At 39.2% G+C, this 20,913-nt stretch overlaps 2 protein-coding genes across 2 annotated transcripts; one reads left to right on the top strand and one right to left on the bottom strand.

The window, feature by feature from the left end:
- The first annotated feature begins 718 nt into the window (after positions 1–718).
- On the top strand, positions 719–4,598 carry LOC108929667 (uncharacterized). The gene is made up of 8 exons (XM_029257514.1): positions 719–789; positions 1,573–1,634; positions 1,940–2,013; positions 2,170–2,290; positions 2,659–3,012; positions 3,905–4,033; positions 4,287–4,354; positions 4,470–4,598. The coding sequence occupies exons 1-8, from the start codon at positions 719–721 to the stop codon at positions 4,596–4,598; spliced, it is 1,008 nt and encodes a 335-aa protein (XP_029113347.1).
- Positions 4,599–8,709: 4,111 nt separating this feature from the next.
- LOC108929666 (uncharacterized) lies at positions 8,710–20,435 on the bottom strand. The gene is made up of 7 exons (XM_029257513.1): positions 20,408–20,435; positions 19,047–19,397; positions 18,067–18,411; positions 11,788–12,135; positions 10,975–11,313; positions 9,193–9,306; positions 8,710–8,792 (listed from the first exon to the last, which is right to left on the bottom strand). Exons 1-7 carry the CDS (start codon positions 20,433–20,435, stop codon positions 8,710–8,712), a joined length of 1,608 nt encoding a protein of 535 aa, XP_029113346.1.
- Between the last annotated feature and the right edge of the window lie 478 nt (positions 20,436–20,913).

The following is a 20,913-nucleotide window of genomic DNA, read 5'->3' as shown; positions in this document are numbered from 1 at the left end:
AGACAGACAGAGAGACAGACTGGCTGATTGACTGACTGACTGACTGACGTGTGGCAGGTTATTCTGTGCCTGTAGATTTGAAAATAAATCCCTCTGTTTCATCTGCATGTTATTTGGAAGAATGTACTTTGGGGACACTTTTCTGACCTCTTGCACTGCCCTTTATTCATGTTCCCCACAGAGGACTGATAGGTTATTTAAATATATAAGCCTTTCGTGTCAGTTTTTATTGTGCTGGCACATAAATTTTTTGAACATCCTTTATTTTAGAATATGCCCATTGCATGAGATATCATCCATGCATCCATCCATCCATTATCAATAACTGCTTGTCAAATGCAGGGTTTTGATGTCCTGGAGCCTATTCTAGAAACAGAAAGTGTGAGACAGGGTATTGTCAGAAGAACCATTCAGTCTGTTTCTATATAAGTATGATCAATCTTTATTACGCTGCCAGAGCAGCAGGGACACAAGCAACAAAGCAATATCCTCCAAAGTGCATTGGGCTGATACCACCATAGACAGAGTATTCATAGGGAACCTGTGGTGTAAGAACCAGGGGTGTTATGTGCAAGGAGTCTCTTATCAATGACCTCATTTGTGTCTTATTTACATTTAAATTCTCACACTTAGTACCTCTGCTCATTCGGTGGTTCATCCAGCAGTCAAAAGAAATGATTAAAGGCTACGCATAATTTTAGTCTGACACCGTAAGGCCATGGGAAACCACAAGCTCAAATGTCAACACAGGCAAAAGCACAAGATTCACGTCCACAGTACCATCACAGAGTAATCACGCACAAACTTATCCGCATACACACACAGAGAGGAAAATGTAGCGTTATTAATTCACCCGAAACACACTTTTTTCATCTGTGGTAAGAACAAGAGCACCCTGAGGAGACCCTTGCAAACATGGGGAGAACATACATGAAAATATCTCTGATTTAAAATGTTCGTCATTAGTCAGTGTGAAAGTTACATTCTCTCAATTAGGAGAATATCCAGCTAATTCTATTTTGTCATAGTTATACTAAAATTACATGGTTTTCTTCAATTCTTCCTTAACAAGCAAAAGATCACTAAGCAGGAGTAACACCCGACAACTGGGACATTACTTATAGGAACCAGAGGCCGAGCATCAGCTGGGAGGACCTCCCAGGGCATTTTTCGAGTATGCTGAAAACCTTGTGATTAACTGTTCCAGTACTACAGAAGACTCTTTTCGTGCAGGAAAATTGCTTGGAACGTCAGATTGCTGGTCTTGGAAGTAGCACACTGGCATGCCTACCTGTATCTCTATCTACATATTGTGTCTCCGGTTTTATCCATAGGCGTACGCACACAATTTTGAGTTAGGATTTGTGGAGAGTGGTGAGTAGATCCAAAGAGACCAGCACTCAAGGACCTGTGCCAGACACAAAAGATTAGATGTTACCGTGCTGCACTTTGCATTGCAACACGGAAAGTGGGAGGCTGCTTATGATCTATAGCGACCTACTGCAGCACAGGGGAATGCTGGGCCAATCACGTGATATAGACCTTCACCTCGATTCTCTACTGATTGCTGAGGCTGAAGGACCCTGCACACAACTGCAGCGACCAGGTGCCAATTTTGACCTGTGAGACTAACGGTGGGGATGATAAAACTATTGAACTGTTTTATTCTCTTCCTCTTTGAAACTAGTAAGTGACAGCTGAATGAAACTGCTTGTAGAAGGTTAAAGAAATCACTTGTGCAAATACTACTTAGAGATATGCATCACACCTGCCTTACAATATATGAAAGATTAATTTAAATATGTACTAAAAAGTAAGATTTATTTATACTGGCAATGTAGACTGTAACTGTGTTTATTTTATATGGTACGTAGAATATAACTATTGCTATCTGGAAATGATCTCAATTTTTTATGTCTTCCAATTTTCTCTGTTACAGAAGCAGATCAAATTCGTGATGATTTTCAGAACAGGGTTTTCCACTCAGCAAAGCTTGGGCACAACGTAACTCTGGTATGTGAATTAAATGAGAAAAATTTTAATTACATGTTCTGGGCCAAGCAGACCACTGGTGAGAGTCCTGAAGCTATAGCAAACATTTATGACAACTCAAATGATCCGATGTATTTTGATGACTTCCGAGATGCACGATTTGTGGTATACAAACAGAATGGAAAACTGCACCTCGGGATATCCGAAACAAAACATGAGGACACCGCAACATATTACTGTGGCTATGTGTTCTTGACCTACATGAAGTTTGGAGCTGGAATATTCTTAATGCTTACAGGTAAAAATAACTGATTTGAATCTGTTTCTGTCATTCTCAAAAAACACTGCTTACATGAAACGCTATTTGTTACACTTTTACTGTAATGAAATGAAAAATAAAACTGTAATTTAACACAAAGTAATAAATGCAGTGGGCTAAATAATAAATTTCACTTTATTGATGTTTTCATCTCTAGTATATCAGAACAAAAAGCACTTCATAATTTAATGCATTAAATAGCATAAATTTACATTTATTTAAATTGGTCAGGTATAATAGTTGCATCAGATTTAAACTGAAGGGTAGCAGTGAAGCAGTCTGTTAGATTATAAAATAAATAGATATATTACAACTGGTTTTTTTTAAAACTTTAACTCTTATTTTAGGCACAGATTCCAGCAGCAGGACTGTGGTGCAGCAGGTGGTGTCAGACCCAGTGCATCCAGGAGACTCTGTGACTCTGCAGTGTACAGTAGACAGTGAGACCTGTGCAGGAGAACACAGTGTTTACTGGTTCAGACACGGCTCGGGAGAATCCCTTCCGGGACTCATTTACACCCATGGAAACAGGAGTGATGAGTGTGAGAAGAGCCCTGAGGCTGGGTCTCCTACACACGGCTGTGTCTACAGCCTCCCCAAGAGGAACCTCAGCCGCTCCGATGCTGGGATTTACTACTGTGCTGTGGCCACGTGTGGGGACATACTGTTTGGAAATGGGACAAAACTGGACATAGACACAGGTAGGGTGTTTACTGAGGGAAAAAAACTATTTTTATTTTAATTTAATTTACGCAACTGCTCACAGCAACACAGACACAGAATCAGTATACCAAGGATATACAAGTGCACAATGGTATTAGACAATATGGAACCATGGTGAAAGGTGTGTGTGTGTGTGTGTGTGTGTGTATGTGTGTGTGTGTGTGTGTGGGTGAAAGGTTACAATGTATAGAGGCCATGTGGCACTAAATCTACACATCTAAAGCTTAATCTAAAAGCTGACCAAATCTTCCAAAATGCATTAGTTATGATGCAAGTCATATGCTAACTTTTCGAAATGACATATTTTCTATAGCGTTGCCAAAAAACAGTATCTGAGTTGCAATTTGTGCAAAGCGGTGAACAAGTGGTTAAGGTAATGAACTTCTAATCCGTTGTCCTCTGTATGTGTGGACTTGAATCCCTTCCCAGTCCCCGATATGTTTTAGTGGGTAGTGTCTAGAGCTGCTGCCTTTGGACTTTTAATCCCACCATCTGCTATAATACCCTTGAGCAAGGTACTTACCCTGATATGCTCCAGTAAAAATTACACAGCTTTGTGAATGAGTAAATAATAGCAGATGGCTTAACATTATATTTTGCTTTGGAGAAGAGGATCAGTGAGTAAATGCTAATAAATGGAATTCAGTAGGTATATAAAAGAGCACAAATCAAACAATTTGATGGTGATTTTTTGTTAATGGGAAGAAAGCTGGATCAATGTAATGGGAGAAATGCCATTTATAAGGATGTTAAACAAAGGCTGTGTAGACTTAAACTACTAATAATAGTAATTTGAAGGAAATTAGTAACACTAAATAACAATGAATGCATTAAATTTATGTGGAAAATTGTTTTTTTTTCTGTCCTCAGGATATAAGTCTACATGGGAATTTAATTACATTGTGCTTCCTTTGGCTTTGCTGAACATCATATTTGCAATTGTAATCTTTCTCCTTGTATTGAAAATACTCAAGTGTCACAGTGCCAGGGGCAAAGAAGGTAAAGTAGATTTTTGCAGAGAGTTATTCATTGCCATTCATCTTGGTACTTTAAGCATCCTCAGGTTTATGCAGTACATTGCTGTCTTTTGTGTTATTGTAACAGTTGAAGGATTGAATGATATTAGTATTTCATGCATTCTGAATGCAGTTATCATGTGTTATGAATATAGTCACAAAATTCATCATATTTTAAAAAACATTTGGTACAAATGGGAATTTTCATTTGGATTAATATTTTATTCTTCTTCAAGAAACAGGGCATACAGCAAAGAATGAAAGTGCCCAGTATTCCAACATTTCTGATATCATGCGGGAGCCGGTAATGACTTTTACATGTTTCTTCCACTTTTTTCTTTCACTTATGTTGGAAAACAAACATAAAAGCTGCGTTTATTCGATACTTAAAAGTACTTTAATTTTTCTACTTTTTTCAGAATCAAGAAGCTGATCTTTTACAATATGCAGCCGTAAATATATCACAGAAGAACAAGCCCAAGTCAAAGTGCAGGGAAAATGTTGTCTATTCGGAAGTCAGTTACCTTCCACAGGACTGGTCACAGTAAATGCTTCCCATCAGTATCTGGAATAGCATGGTTTTTTTCACATTACAAAAAAAAAAGATTTGTATGACTGAGGAATTAAAGTCTTTCCGAAAAAAATGCAACAGTTTGTCCCAACTGCTTTGACAGAACATGAATGTACTCATGGTAATCTATTATGTGGTGTGACCAGTTTCGAATTTTGCTTGCTTCAGTTTGTCAGTAAATTCACAGAATAAAACACATGTACCTTTTTCATGTTTTTTTTGGAACTTTGTATTTCAGCATTTAGTGTGTTTCCATATTGTCCTCAAATTCAAGAATAAGTTGCTTACTCTTTCGTTTTGGACGTTTTCAGTTTCATCTGTTATTTATTTATTTTATCTTCCTTTGATTTACATGGACATTTAAAGAAGTAAATGCAAAGCACACTTTCTAAATAAAGCCATTGAATAATTCAGCCTTAATTTTATTTGTAGAAGAAATATATATGTAGGTAGCTAAATGTAAAGCACAATGTAATACTCGGATACGTGTCAGAATCTAGGTGAATTTTTTTCACGGAGTAAACGAATGTGTCCACAATATATGAAGAAACATTCAGCTGGGGTATCTCAAATCATCAGAACTGAAAGTAACCATTTATAGGCATTTTTTTTCTTATTAAAGCAAATGAAGGCATTTAATAACTATTTCCTGAAGGCTGCTCGTGACAAAAACCACATCACTAACTCTGCATCATCAACCTCATGTCTCTAAAGGTAGGTATGAGACTGTGAACTAGGACGGTAGGGTATGTGAGCAAGTGGTGCTTGTATTTACAAATACAAATTCAGAGTCAGTGTGCTGGTCCAGGTGTCTTCCTCCTTCTCTCGCCCCCTACTACTACTGCCAGGGACAAGGGTTAAAAGGAATGTATTACCTGAAAGAGATGTACATGTCCCACCTTACTCCACTCCCCTCCTCTCCCCTCCCGCACTGAGCGTGCCACACTGAACTTCTCCAGCACCAATAAATGAATGGCTCGCTGAGTCTCTTTGCATCAGTAAAACTATTTTATAAGCACCTATTCCTCACATAATGGTAATAATTCACTCAGGTAAATTCCTATTATTCTATTATTAGAATCAGAATCAGAACGAGCTTTATTGCCAAGTATGTTCACACATACAAGGAATTTGTCTTGGTGACAGGAACTTCCACAGCACAGACAGAATGACAGTGGCAAGATAGAGTATGTGAATAAGCGATGAAAAATATATAAAAATATACAGTACCCAATATTATATACAAAAATAGTCACTAGTTACAAATGCAAGGGAGTGTGAGAAGAGATATGATGTGATAAAAAGTTATAAATATAAATATAAATAGCATTATGTATTGCACTGGTTTACTCTCTAGGGGAGAGATTTAGGTGTTCATGAGGTAGATGGCCTGAGGAAAGAAATTTTCCTTGTGCCTGGCTGTCCTGGTGCTCAGTGCTTGTAGCGCCGGCCAGATGGCAAGGGTTCGAAGAGGAAGTGGCCTGGATGTGAGGGGTCTAGAATGATTTTTCTAGCCCTTTTACTGACTCCGGACGAGTGCAGTTCTCGAAGAGCTGGGGGGGGTGTGCCGAGTTTCTTTCAGCGAAAAACCTGTTACATAAAATGATATATTGAATATGCTGTCGCAGTACAGTTACATAATTGAGAGTTCTGATTGGTTGAGATTGTCAGTGTCAGTGTCACAGAAAGTAGGATGTGAGGGGGTGTGTACAGTAGGGTTAGGGTTAGTACAGAAGCGTAGCATCTTTGTCCCCTGCATAGTGAAAGACACAGAAATAAATAAAACACATTTTAACGGATCAATTTTTACTAGTGATAATGTCAGTTTTTGTTTTAACTCAATTGTTTTCATCACATGCAGCGTAAAAAAATACATCTACAGGAATATACTGCACTTTAGTAAACCTGAAATCTCTCTTTCTCCTAATGTAGTGCACACATTGTATTTTCTATAAGATGTACGTCGCTTTGGAGAAAAGCATCTGCTAAATGAATAAATGTAAATGTAAATATAAATGTTACATAGAGAGCATTTGGCGACGATTCAGTGACTGCAGTTTTCTACCAGTTTAGTGTTTCACGCCTGCATCTCTACATAACATACATTACATGTATCAAGTTTCTAGTAATGACTGGAGCACAGCCTCTGTGTGTGGATATGTATTTAAATATCCCAATTGGTTATAACAAGTGCAACACATGACATTTTTAGTCAGTAAAGCTATTTTCTCCAGATGCTCATTTCTGTGAATTGTATGGAGCTTTTTTTGATGGAGTCAATATTGTATGACAATCACCAGTAGTATTAAGGCTTGACACAGGATTTTATGAGAATGTGGGATCTGATAGAGTTTCTTGGTTCCATCCGGTATGGTAGGGTAAGTACTGCTGAGTCAAACTGGACCACTTACATGGTTTTCATGGTAAGGGAGGGTACAGAAGTAGTGTACCATTCACATCTTCTGCACAGGTCTGTGGATCGTAGGAATGAACCTTTGTGAACACAGGGAGATCATTTATTGTCCATAATTGTGGAGTAAATGAGCCATCGCCCAGTCTAAGAATTTTGAGATGCTGTGCTGTTTCAGCAGTACCCATGATGAGTGCAAATTCCAGGAAATACAACAAACCAACACAGACAGAAGGAGACATAGTAGGACTGCAGGTAAAAACCACTAAACAATAACCTAGAAAGCGAACTGAACTGAATAAACACATCCGTAACCCAGCCTCAACAGAACGTGTGCTTTGAGCGTTCCTCAAAATTCATGTTTATCACAGGATTTACATTTGTAAGCATCTTGTTTAAAATGCCAGTGATGAAAAATGCATAATCTGCAGTAATTAGGACTAAACATGTTTTGATGGTTGTGTCCGGTCACTGCTCTGCGTTTAGTAATACGTTGTAAAAGAAAAATATGGAAGGTCCTTGAGCAGTCAGCTGAAAACACTGCTTCTTCACTGTTTTCCCACATTCAAAGGTGAATACACACACACACACACACACACACACACACACACACACACACACACACACACACACACACACACACCGTCTGAACTGCTTGTCCCATACGGGGTCGCGGGGAGCCGGAGCATAACCCAGCAACACAGGGCGAAAGGCTGGAGGGGGAGGGGACACACCCAGGACGGGATGCCAGTCCGTCGCAAGGCACCCCAAGTGGGACTCGACCCCCAGACCCACCGAAGAGCAGGACCCGGTCCAAACCACTGCACCACCGCACCCCCCAAAAAGGTGAATACATTTCAACACTTTATTTATCATTCTTCCATGTCGTACAGTGTCCTGAGGAAAAAAAAACACCGTATGCTTGTTTCTGTCTCTTTTTGTTCCCCTGACAACTGTAAATTGTACCCAGCGGTAAATTAGGAGAACACTAGGAGTGCTTAAGGCATTACTGTGGTATTAAAATGCATTGTCTTCAACTGCGTTGTTCATGAAACATGTTTTTACATCCCAAACCCAAGTAAAAGTATTAAAGTTAAAAGCAACAAACTGAAAAACAAGAAACTTTAAAAAATCTGATACTATAAAAATGTGTAAGAATGACATATACAGTATGGCATGGTGTCACGTGTTCCATTATGCACTGTGCATTTTAATGAACAATATTGTTCTTAATAACAGTTAAACTGTTTAATGTGTCATGTTTAAAGGGATACAGGCTAAAGATAAAAAGGTAGTAGTTTTGATTGTTTGGCATTCCCTCTGCATGTAAATTTAGCAGGGTCCTCACAAACTGAGCTGCTGTCTCACAGCTGAGTACAGAACCTCATTCTCCGCTTTCCGTGTCCTTCTACTCTGGGATTTGTGCGACGTGAAGCTCAGCGCAGCATAATTTACACAGTCTGCTCGGTCATCCTACAATAAACAACAGGGGTATATTTAGCGTCCTTATCTCCTGCCACTCAATCCTACAGCATTGAGGTTTTAATCAAGACTGTAATAATGCACAGTGACTTAAAATATAGGCTCTGCATTACCTCGATTGTTCCAGAAGCATCACCCGCTTGGTAAGTTCCTTTAATAGAAAGAAAGTGCAATGTCATGTAACAAACTCGTGGCCTTAGATGGCAAAGAATAGTTCCAAAGTTCTTCTCCCCATGAGATGTGGAACAAAGAGACTTCTGGAGTGAAAGAACCTCTGTCCTGTTACGTCAGCATAAACAGATAGGAACAGTGTTGTATAGACAACAAATCATTAAGAAAAATGTGCTTATAATTTTAAAATGTTTCTTAAGCATGGATTGAAACTACAGTTTACATGATCAGTGAGTTTATCAGGGCATTATTTCGCCAAGGCGTGTGTAGAGTGTATCGTTCCAGAGAAGATTAGGCTTGTTGATGTTTGATGTGTTAAGTGATAAATTAATGGTAATTGTAGGCTTCTGTAAAACCTTTGCATGTTACTCTGGAGAAATGAATAATCATTTTAACATCTATGCAAATCATACTAAAAAAAAAAAACCATTTAGACTGCTTCTGACCTGTGTTGCACACCAGCGAAAATAGGCAGGACCCATTATAAAATCAAGTAATGTTTGCCTACCTGTTCGAACTTGTCTTGCTTTCCTCAGCAAAGAAATAAGGATGATATTGACAGTGAGAGACACGATGATAACAGCCACAAGGTTAAGATAGATCAAAATACTATTATTGACATCTGTTGAAAAACAAATAGAATTATGAATCAATAGACTGCTGGATATTTGTTTTGTCTTTCTTCTCAACCAAGTACATGTCAATTTACCTTGAAGCAATTTGTATTTAGTAACCTCAGGCAAGTTATTTCAGATCTGTTTAGGCATGAATCTAAGGCACTCATACTGCCTCTTTTACAAACTCATTACATCACAATTAACCTGAATGCTGTATTGTCTGTGAAACTGTGTTTAGTATACAAGCATGAAAGGAAACACCAAACATAAAAATCAAAAATCTGTTGTGTAATATATCACAAGCTTAATACAGTTTTAAATTAATCACAGTGGAAGGAATAAAGAACTTTCTTGCAACAATTTCTAATGGTAGGAAATGTGGAATGAACTGTAGTGGGTAAATGAGTACCCAAAGTCAATCAATAAGTTCCTACCTTCAGAGCTTTCATGATTTTAAAATAAGAATTTAGAATTTCAGATCCTGGTCATAACAAATAAACTAGGTTTCTTATTTGTATTAATGAAACATCATCCAAACAATATATCCATTAACCCCATTATTGTACTGCACAGCGCCTGTAAAAAGCATTCAGCCCCACCTTCTTGGACTTTTTCATATTTTATTGGGTGACAGCATGGAATCATAATGTATTTAATTGAGAATTTCTCAGACACAAATGCACACAGATGGATTCCAGTGAAGTAATTTTGTGACTTGGAGAAGAGAACTGGTTACTTAGGGGATCATTTCAGAGTGTACAAAAAGGGGGGGTGAATACTTTTACATTCAATTTTTATTTTTAACCATTTAGTAAAGGAGGGGGTGCGGTGGCGCAGTGGGTTGGACCGGGTCCTGCTCTCTGGTGGGTCTGGGGTTCGAGTCCCGCTTTGGGGTGCCTTGCGGCGGACTGGCGTCCCATCCTGGGTGTGTCCCCTCCCCTTCTAGCCATATGCCCTGTGTTGCCGGGTAGGCTCCGTGACCCCGTGTGGGACAAGCGGTTCTGAAAATGCCTGCCATTTAGTAAATGTATTGTTTTCATTTTGACATAATACAATACTTTGTGTTAAAGAGTACTAAAAATTCTTGATTAAATATACTGTATAACAGTTCTGTGGTGTAGAGCACTAAAATGTGAAAAAGTCCACGGTTGTGAATACTTTTCACGAACACTGAAGTGGCACTGGTCAGAGCTGCTGCCTCCGGACTCGGAGGACTGACATTCAAGATCTACCTCTAGCTGTAGTACCACTGAGCAACGCACTGATACTAAAACTGCTCTGGTAAAAATATCCAGCTGTGGGTAAATTGCAGCAAATACCTTAATGTTATATGTTGCTTTGGAAAATACAGCTTAACAAGAGAGGAAAAATTCAAAAAAAGTTTTTGAACTAAACTGGAAATCGTTTCTGTATGTATTATAATAAGAAATTATATATTCTTCAACGGTCCATTTTATTCCTTCTCTTTCAACAATGAGTTGATTACATCAGCAGAAAGAGACTTGGATGCAGACGTGTGATTCTAAAGCACAGTTGTGAACTATGTGAACCAATGCTCATCACACAAGTAACTGCCAAATGGTTTATCAGTAACTGATGATTTCTAGTCAGAAAAACTGTAGGAAACATTAAATACTTAGTGTAGATTTATATTTAACATAGAAGTACATTACCTTCAGTGTCCAATTTTGTCCCATTTCCAAACAATATATGTCCACACGTGGCCACAGCACAGTAGTAAATCCCAGCATCAGAGCGGCTGAGGTTCCTCTTGGGGAGGCTGTAGACACAGCCATGTGTAGGAGACCCAGCCTCAGGGCTCTTCTCACACTCATCGCTCCTGTTTCCATGGGTGTAAATGAGTCCCGGAAGGGATTCTCCCGAGCCGTGTCTGAACCAGTAAACACTGTGTTCTCCTGCACAGGTCTCGCTGTCTACTGTACACTGCAGAGTCACCGAGTCTCCTGGACGCACTGGGTCTGACACAGGCTGCTGAATAACTTGTAATGGGTCTAAACAAAAGTATTTACAGAAGATCAAATCATTTTGGAATGCTGAGGTGGCTCCGAGAGATGTAAATGATGCAAATAATACCTTGCAAATAGGATTCTGACATTTTTAAAATCCCCATTATCTATTTTTTTTACTGAAAATGAATCTCAGCTGCTTTGGTGTTTGTTTGAACCTGCTATTACAACTTGTATTTCATCATATTATATATTTCAGTAAATATGAACTGGCTCAACTTCATGAGTTAAAAGGCTGTGCAATGCAATTTATGCAATTTCTGAATTATGTTGTTGGTTTTGAACCTGCTGTAGTAGATTTAAAGAAATATCAAAAATGTCGAAAAGTCTTTCAGTAATTCTGCTGCGGTTGATGTTTTTCTTTCTGTGACTAATATTAATGCTGTCAAGTCTCAAATGTAGTGCAATGACAAACATATTGCACACAATCAAATTAGGTCTCACAAATACATGACTTACCTTTGAGCACTAAGAATGTTCCAGCTCCAAAATACCAGTTACCAAACCTGTGTATTCCACAGTGATATGAGGCCACATCTGTGACGCTGACCTGTGACAAACTCAGGTTGCAATATTGATCACTTCTTTGAACTGCTATACGAGGATCGTTTGCAAACTCCGCGTGAAATTGCTGATTTTCATAATTAACTGTTATCATACTTTTTAAGCCGTGTTCCATTGTGTCTTTAAACCAAATCCAAGTAATGACATTTTCCATATCTGTGTAGCACTCTAGAGTGACAGGATCTCCAAGACGCACCGACTTTGACCGGTGAGGCTGGAAAACATGCTGATTACCAGTTGCACCTGTAAAAGACACCACACTATGGTCTACTCATTGATTATGGCAAATAGATTTTTATCTATTTAAAAATTCACATTAACTGGAACAAACTATTTGTAAAACTCAAAAAGTGCTGAAGGAAACACATTTAGGCATAAAATACGGTAAACTGCGATCTTTACATATTTTCCATTCTTTTCTTACAGCATGAGTAACGTATATTAAACAAAATTCAAACACGTAGACTTACATGGCTGGAGTGGAATCAAAATTAATATACAGAGTGGGATCATACTTGGGGCTGCCCTTGACTTCTCGTCATCACCTCATCGCTCTTCAGCTCACTAACTGAAAAAGCTCCTCATTTCACAAGGCAGTCTGGTACAGGAGGAAATTCAGCAGCTTCCTCTACTGGTTAAATACAGCACTAAGACACACCCCTTGAGAAATATTCAATGCTGTCTTCACATCTTTTCAGTATAAAATCATACATGTGCCATTATCATCATGTCATGATAATGATGATGATGATATTGATGATTATTCCCGATCATGTGAACAATCATACACTTCATTACTGGATTACATAATGTATCTTAAGAAGGCAGTTCACTTATTGCAGGTGCTTTGTAAGGTTCATGCCACTTTTTTTGCATGATTTTTGAGAGCACAGTGAAAATCAGAATGAACATTAACAAAAACCAAACATGTTTTATGTAATTTTGATTGCAGAAAATGAAGGAAACATGTGACATGTATCTGTGATTTAGGGGAGGCCTATGTGTGGTCACATGAAATGCAGTATTGCTCCGGTTCTGATGTCACTTGTTTCCTTCTTTTCTCTTCCTCATAAAGAACTTCACCTATCATTCAGATTTGTAGATGCAGTATCATATATAGAGTCTGGAAAGCCTTTTTCCATTTAAATTCCAGTTGCAGCCCAGAAGTTTAAATAAGGTGATTTTGTTGAAGGGGGTGCGGTGATGCAGCGGGTTTGGCCTTTGCCTGCTCTCTGGTGGGTCTGGGGTTTGAGTCCTGCTTGGGGCACCTCCCTACAGCCCTGCGCCCTGTGTTGCCAGGTTAGGCTCCGGTTTGCTGCGACCTTGCTCAGGATAACCGGAGTGTGTGTGTGTGTGGTTTTGTTGATTACTTTCCTTGGCTCAGGACTGTCTCTCCGGCTTCAGAACGTAGCATCCTAGTGGTACAAGCTGGGAGTGGTGGTCACAATCTCTCAAATACAGTGTTGAAAGAAACAGGATGGTCGAGATAATCCCTACGGAAATGTGCAATGAAAGAAAGGTCCAGATTTTCCTGGAATGATACCCAGAACTGTTCCACCAGTCTATAACTCTTCCAGTCGAATAGGTAGTCTAGTCTTCCACCCTATTACACTTAGTCTAGGACAGCTTCAACTATAAAGGCAGGAGTCCTAGCAACCACAACAGGATGCAGCAGATCAGAGGGAAAGGGGGTTTATGAGGAACACACACACACACACACACACACACACACACACACACACACACACACACACACACACACACACACACACACACACACACACACACACACACACACACTTTCAGAACTGCTTGTCCCATACAGGGTACCAGAGCCTACCCAGGAACACAGGGGCATAAGGCCAGAGGGGGAGGGAACACACCCAGGACAGGACACCAGTCCGTCGCAAGGCACCCCAAGCGGGACTTGAACCCCAGACCCACCGGACAGCAGGACTGTGGTCCAACCCACTGCACCACCACACCCCCCTCATGAGGAAGACAGTGGTAATAAAAGGTTTTAGCTGGGATACATTAAAGGTAAGTGACAGATATGCTGAGTCAGAAACATTAAGTGGTAAGATGACAAGGTTTACTTGCAGGATGATTTTAAATGGACCTATGTACGAAAAGTTTAGTTTCTTTGATGAAAGCTTTATTTTAATGTCCTTGGTGGGCAACCACAGCCTAAAAAGCAGGGTAGAGCATCTCCTGTCATTCTGTTTCTTTTACTGTTGAAAAGCCCATTGCTCCATACTGCCCTACTAAACTTCATCCACTCATCAATGTCTGGGACATCTCTGAGACAAAGGAGAGTGGTATCCAAAATATTTAGCAGAGTATTTCTACAGGAGCAACAGGAGTGGGATTCAAACCAGGGAACTTCATACAGTAAGGACATGGCTCTAAGCAGTACACTCACTAGTGGCTGCCTTGGTAGCCTAAAAATACAAAATAGTTTCGCTCTAATTTAGCCTGCTTTGATTTATACATTAAATACACACACACACACTTTCAGAACCGCTTGTCCCATACAGGGTCACGGAGCCTACCCGGTAATACAGGGCGTAAGGCCAGAGGGGGAGGGGACACACCCAGGACGGGACGCCAGTCCGTCGCAAGGCACCCCAAGCGGGACTCGAACCCCAGACCCACGGGAGAGCAGGACTGCAGTCCAACCCACTGCGCCACCGCACCCCCTCATACATTAAATAGTAAAATGTTATTGCACTTAAACTCCTGTAGTGAGACCATGGTTTCAGCACCCATTTCTTCTTTAGAAAAAAGAAACTGGATGCAGCTGGGCACATGGACAACCTCACGTACCTGTGAGCCAATGCCTCATTAAGCTGGCCGGTTGGTACAGCTGGTATCACGTAAACAAGAGTGAAATTCAGAACCATGGACAGCGGCATGTCACACCCTGAATGGCACACTTGCACAGGAGAAAATTCACTGCTGTTTAAAATTTTAAAATACTATATTAAAATATATTAGGACATTTTAACTGGGAAATTAAAACGTTAAAATGGAATTTTTTACTTAAAAAAGTGGTAATTTTATCCTTTCACAATTGGAATTTGCCTAACTAGATGATTGCACATTACAAAACCCATTATGTCAAGGACAGATATACAGAAATATTTAGGCATAAACGAGGATGGAAAAGGCACTATAATTGGGTACTGTAAAACCCAAACCTTGATTCAGGAGGGACACTGATGTGCTATCTCACACACACACACACACACACACACACACACACACACACACAGTCTGAAACCGCTTGCCCAGAGTTGGGTCGCAGCGAGCCAGAGCCTAACCCGGCAACACAGGGCGCAAGGCTGGAGGGGGAGGAGACACTTGCTGGCTTACATGGCTTACCTTCACACTGTAGATTTTATTCTTCTCCTATGAATCTGCTGTAACTGTTTTTGGTCCTTGATGTCTCTATAAGCACCATCAGACAGCGGACACAATATTGAAAGCAACAAACAATGTAAGACTGTTCAATGGAATATTGTGTAGTGGGATCTTCTGTTCAAGAAGAAAAGTCATCAGTTCTTTCAGAGATGAGTCAATTTCCCGTCAGGTATATTCAGTAAGCCGGGGGGCGTGGTGGCGCAGTGGGTTGGACCGGCTCCTGCTCTCCAGTGGGTCTGGGGTTCGAGTGCCGCTTGGGGTGCCTTGCAATGGACTGGCGTCCTGTTCTGGGTGTGTCCCCTCCAGCCTTACGCCCTGTGTTGCTGGGTAGGCTCCAGTTCCCTGTGACCCTGTCTGGGACTAGTGGTTCAGAAAATGTGTGTGTATATTCAGTAAGGTTTACATGTATAATTTCAGAGGATGTCCAATTAATTTGAATTACATTTATTCATTTAGCTGATGCTCTTTTCCAAAGTGACTTCTTTAATTACTCATTTATTCGGCTGGGTAATTTTACTGAAGCAATTTAGGGTAAGTTTATCAGCATGCATTTGATAAAACTACAGACACAGTATTAACACCATGGAGTACATGTACACACATACAGAGCTATGTAGCATTGCAACCAACAGTTCCCCACAAACTGGGTGTTGAAAGCATTGCAGATCCACCATTATTATAGTCTTGGATGTTGAAGCCATTTGTTGTCTTTCTAAAAGCATAAATCCATCCAAAAGTATTGAAAAGATGAAAGATGACTTTGGCACAAAGGATTTTCTGCTGCACCTGGCTGATTTGAGTCAAACGAGACCTTTCCGACATAGAGGTTTTGCCTGTGCTCCTATGTCCCTCTCTTTCGACATAAAGGACATGATAGTCAATCATCTTCTTCCAGCTCAACAGGAGAGATGGATTTGTAGGATATAACAGACTGCATGGATGAAGCTGAGCCTCTATTTTCCAAAGATCTCCCCAAGACATCTTGCATTCCAGGCCTTGTTCTCACCTCATCAATATATTAAACAAAGAGCACAAAAACTTAATTAAGTTTATGCACAAACTGATTTGCACACAACAATGAGATGAAGGCAAGATTGAAACGTAGGAGTACTTGTTCAGCAGTCCTTTATATGTCGCTGTATTCGTTGGCCAAAAATCTGCCTCTAGTCAAAATATTACGCCCACAAGCCCAGCAGCTGCTCTTGATGCTAATCAAGACCAGGGATAAAGGTAGCGCCATCCCAGCACAAGGTTTTGGAATCTTGCAAAGCCCCGGCTCACCAATTCAGCGATTCTTCCCCAACGTCCTGTTCCTAGTTCTTGTTTTCACCTATCTTACGACCTCTGCTTGCCTTCTCGTGTACTGAGTATTGTCTTGCCCCCGAAACGACGCTTGCACACCAGAAGACCCACGCCTGCCCCGGACCATCGATTTCGTCTGGCCTCTGTGTCGTTGGATTCAGAATAAACACACCCGCGCTTGGATCCAAACACCCATCCCAGTTCGTGACACAAAACTTAGTTCATTTATACTGGTTTATTGATTCTGAGTTAAATCTACTTGTGAAAGTTATATTGATTGCATTCCAGAACTGACATTATCAACCTCAAGATAATTTATTGTACATAAAAACAGTCTAGATTAACTGCTTTAATTCAGCTTTGCGTCTGTGATGCAGGCACAGATGTCATCTGTTCCCTTATTGCAGCTAAATGGATGAACATCACGGTCAGTCCATATGAATTCAGTCAATAGAGTTCAGGTGTTCTGAGATGTTCTCAATAACCCATAGAGGATGGTGAGCATTAACAGGACACAGAAGAGAACTCCAGTCCTTATGATGGAAAGCCAAACAAGTGCAGTCTTCTCTGAACCCCAGTCAAATCCTGGAGGAAAATAGATCATTTCAGGTTTTAAAATCTAAATACACTGTATGCAAAAATGTTTCAACATTGACTGTCCTTTTTAAATAGATTGAAGTATGCCTGAACATAAACAATAAAATGTATTGTTCTTGATTTAAGCAAAAGAGAAGCTTGCTGAAGTCCACTAATTTTTCAGTGTTACAGTGTTGTTCAGTGTTATAGTTTAACATTTAAACTCGACATCGTAAGTGATTTTTTTTTTTTTTTTTTTTTTTTTGAAACAGCATGAAATCATGAGTATGTAGTTTCCTTAAAGGTATGTATGGGATAAATCAAATAGAAATAGAAATGAAAATCTGAAAAAATAGGGGAAAATGTATTTGAACTAATGCGGAAACAATGTTAGGTTATATATGATTATCATAAAAAAATTGTATATTCTTCATTCATATGTATGACAACAACTTTCATCCTTTTCATCTTTTCCTCCCTTATTTATTCATTTCAAGTTACAATTATTTCTAGTGTATTATTTAGTGTACATAACCTATAGTATATTAAACATAGATATTACTCCAGAGCTATCCCATTTCCAAACAGTAGAAACTGGAAATCGTTTCTGTATGTATTATAATAAGAAATTATATATTCTTCAATGGTCCCATTCATTCCTTCTCTTTCAATGATGAGTTCATTAGATCAACAGAAAAGACTTAGATGCAGACAAGTGATTCTAAAGCACAGCTGTGATCCATGTGAACCAACGTACATTGCACGAGTAACTGCCAAATGGTTTATCCATTAACTGATGATTTCTAGTCAGAAAAACTGTAGGAAACATTAAATACTTAGTATGCTTTTATATTTAACATAGAAGTACATTACCTTCAATGTCCAATTTTGTCCCATTTCCAAACAGTATGTCTCCACACGTGGCCACAGCACAGTAGTAAATCCCAGCATCAGAGCGGCTGAGGTTCCTCTTGGGGAGGCTGTAGACACAGCCGTGTGTAGGAGACCCAGCCTCAGGGCTCTTCTCACACTCATCGCTCCTGTTTCCATGGGTGTAAATGAGTCCCGGAAGGGATTCTCCCGAGCCGTGTCTGAACCAGTAAACACTGTGTTCTCCTGCACAGGTCTCACTGTCTATTGTGCACTGCAGAGTCACCGAGTCTCCTGGATGCACTGGGTCTGACACCACCTGCTGCACCACAGTCCTGCTGTTGGAATCTAAAGTAACAGTTAAGTTTATAAACAATGCTGTCACATAATTTGCATTTGTCTCAGTATATTTATTGCAGAAAGTCTTCCGTTCTTATAGCACACTAGTATGCAGAAGATTAAAGAAAGTGACATTTGTAGTCATACTAGTACTGTTAAATACACAATATGCAATGAGTTCTGAGAAATGTGCTATATAATTAAACAGATGATAGCACAGGAATATTATGATTTAAGCTGGTGACCTCCTTGTGCTGAAAAATTGTCATGATGTGGACAGCAGAATAATCATTGAAGACAGGGTAAGAAGTAGTAAAACAAACTAGTAGCCTGGACAACTAGCATGAATGATTTTTTTCAAGCTATATACACAAAATGCTTAGCATATAATGCATGCTATTGCACTTGGTTATCAATATAACAATTTGTTTTTCTCTTCCCATGTCTTTCAGACCTTGCAGGCTGCTAATATAGTACCAGAGCTGTATCTAAGGAGCATTTTTTTGGTACTGATCTAATGCATGCAGCAAAATTTAATTCACAGACCATGTCATTACGCTGTAAAAAGAACTACCAATAAACACTTGTCAGTCAACTGCAGCAAATAATACATCCATTCAGAATAAAACTGAAGTGCTATTTACCTGTGAATTTAAGAAAGGTTCCCTGTCCAAATGTGATCTCATAATAGAAAACTGCAGCACAGTAGTAAACTGCCGAATCGGATCTCTCTGTTTTTGAAATGGTCAGATTAAAACTTCCCTGTTCTTTACGTACGTGGAAACGGTCCTTGTTTTTAAGCTCATCTGAAAAGTCACCATCTGCTAAATAATAGGCTTTCACTATGATCTGAGGCTTCTGGCCAACAGGCTGCTTGAACCAAGCAATGAAAGACACCTCATCCTTTAGACAGAAGCACGAAAGAGTCACGCTGTCACCCAGCTGAGCCGTTATCAGGAGATCAGGCTGAACAACCTCACTCGCAAGCGTACTATCTATAACACAAAAGAAACCATGAAAATCCATAAGCAATTAATTCAGATTGAAACATATGCTATACAGAACATATATATATAGACATACAGAAGAATGTCTGTGTAGAATAATAGACAGAAAATGGGTTATTTAACCCAACGTTGACATTCATCCCATATGAGCTGTTATTATATTAACATGAAATAGAGTTCAATATTGCATCACTTCTATTCAGATGCTCTGTTAAAGGAGGGAAAAACAATTAAATGGTTGTATTCCCTTGTCAAGTTCCAAAGTTTCTGATTCTAATTCTGATGTATATTCATTTCAGTCATAAAGTTAAATTTTTTTCTTCGGAAATTTGTCACATTAAATTTTAGAACTATAAAAAGCATTTCACTTTTAGAACTACAAAAAACATATACTACAATAGACTTAAAAATGTTAAAATCAGGTTTTGTTTTCATTTTCTCTAAAAAGATATCACAATAAAATATACATAGTAAGCTAATAATAACAGGTTCGATGCTTGATTAAACTTTTCGGATATATCAGAGTAAATCGTTATTAAAATGTTAAATGTCAGAGGAAAATGTATTTATTATATTGTTTTACTTCATATAGTTATTGATAGTTTATTATAGTCAGTATTAAAAGTGCACTTGTATCTATGATAAGAACCGTTGTTTCTGTTCAGCTGTTTCATTTTGTACATTTGCACTTACATATATAACTGAAGAGCACAAGGGAAGTGTGAAGTCTTGTTGGTTTCATTGCTTCTGTCTTTATGGCCTTGCTAAGAAAAACTCTGCAGAGCAGCAAAAATATCAAGAAAAAGTCCAGGTCAGAAACCACACCAGTCTCATACAATTGGATGACCTGATTCGCATAAAAAAATGTCACATTCTGTGGTATTCTGTAGTACAAAGGGGGGAGGGACTGATTTTTATTTTGAATTCAAAGGGTCGGAGTTTCTCTTGCTTCCATGTCTGTAAATGGGAGAAAGAGCTCTTCAGTCCAGGAGCAACACCTTCCTCCACAAATGCTGGTTTATACATGACTGTTTTAGGGTCTTTCTTTCAAAAGCTTCTGAAACGTTTTGATATGCAGATGAGTCCAGAGTGCTGAGGCATATCTATTTCTTCTTGACCTGGATCCTGACCCACAGCTTCTGAAGTACACAAGCTCGTAGTATAACTGGGGCACGTGGCTGTGGGGTTAGCGCTTAGATCTATCAAATGTCTTGCGTAAGTAAAACTATTAAAGCCACAAAGGCACAATAATCTTTTCCTCGCCACAGAAAGTTTCAAATCCGTGTCAGTAAACTGAAAATGTTCAACGAAATGTTTTAATATTTGTACTGCTTTCTCCTAATCTATTGTTAATCGAAAAACCGTAAACATTTATAAATGGAGAAAGTTTTTAAGGAAAATAGCACAAATTTTACATTTACATTTGTTCATTTAGCAGATGCTTTTCTCCAAAGTGACGTACATCTCATAGAAATACAATTTGTGCATTACATTACTTTTTAAT

The sequence above is a fragment of the Scleropages formosus genome, chromosome 13, assembly GCF_900964775.1.
Source record: "Scleropages formosus chromosome 13, fSclFor1.1, whole genome shotgun sequence".
NCBI lineage: Eukaryota > Metazoa > Chordata > Actinopteri > Osteoglossiformes > Osteoglossidae > Scleropages > Scleropages formosus.
Note: the sequence above shows the minus strand (reverse complement) of the source record. Positions and strands in the feature narration are given on the sequence as shown.

Excerpts from the sequence above, each read along its gene's own strand:
- LOC108929667 (XM_029257514.1), top strand. The coding sequence starts at position 719 with ATGGGAAACCACAAGCTCAAATGTCAACACAGGCAAAAGCACAAGATT. Across the intron at positions 3,013-3,904 it reads AAAACTGGACATAGACACAG|GATATAAGTCTACATGGGAA; the intron begins GTAGGGTGTTTA and ends TTCTGTCCTCAG. Across the intron at positions 4,355-4,469 it reads CTGATATCATGCGGGAGCCG|AATCAAGAAGCTGATCTTTT; the intron begins GTAATGACTTTT and ends TACTTTTTTCAG.
- LOC108929666 (XM_029257513.1), bottom strand. The coding sequence starts at position 20,435 with ATGTATAAACCAGCATTTGTGGAGGAAG. Across the intron at positions 19,398-20,407 it reads ACCAGCATTTGTGGAGGAAG|ATAGTACGCTTGCGAGTGAG; the intron begins GTGTTGCTCCTG and ends TTTGTGTTATAG. Across the intron at positions 8,793-9,192 it reads AGCAAGACAAGTTCGAACAG|GACAGAGGTTCTTTCACTCC; the intron begins GTAGGCAAACAT and ends CTGACGTAACAG.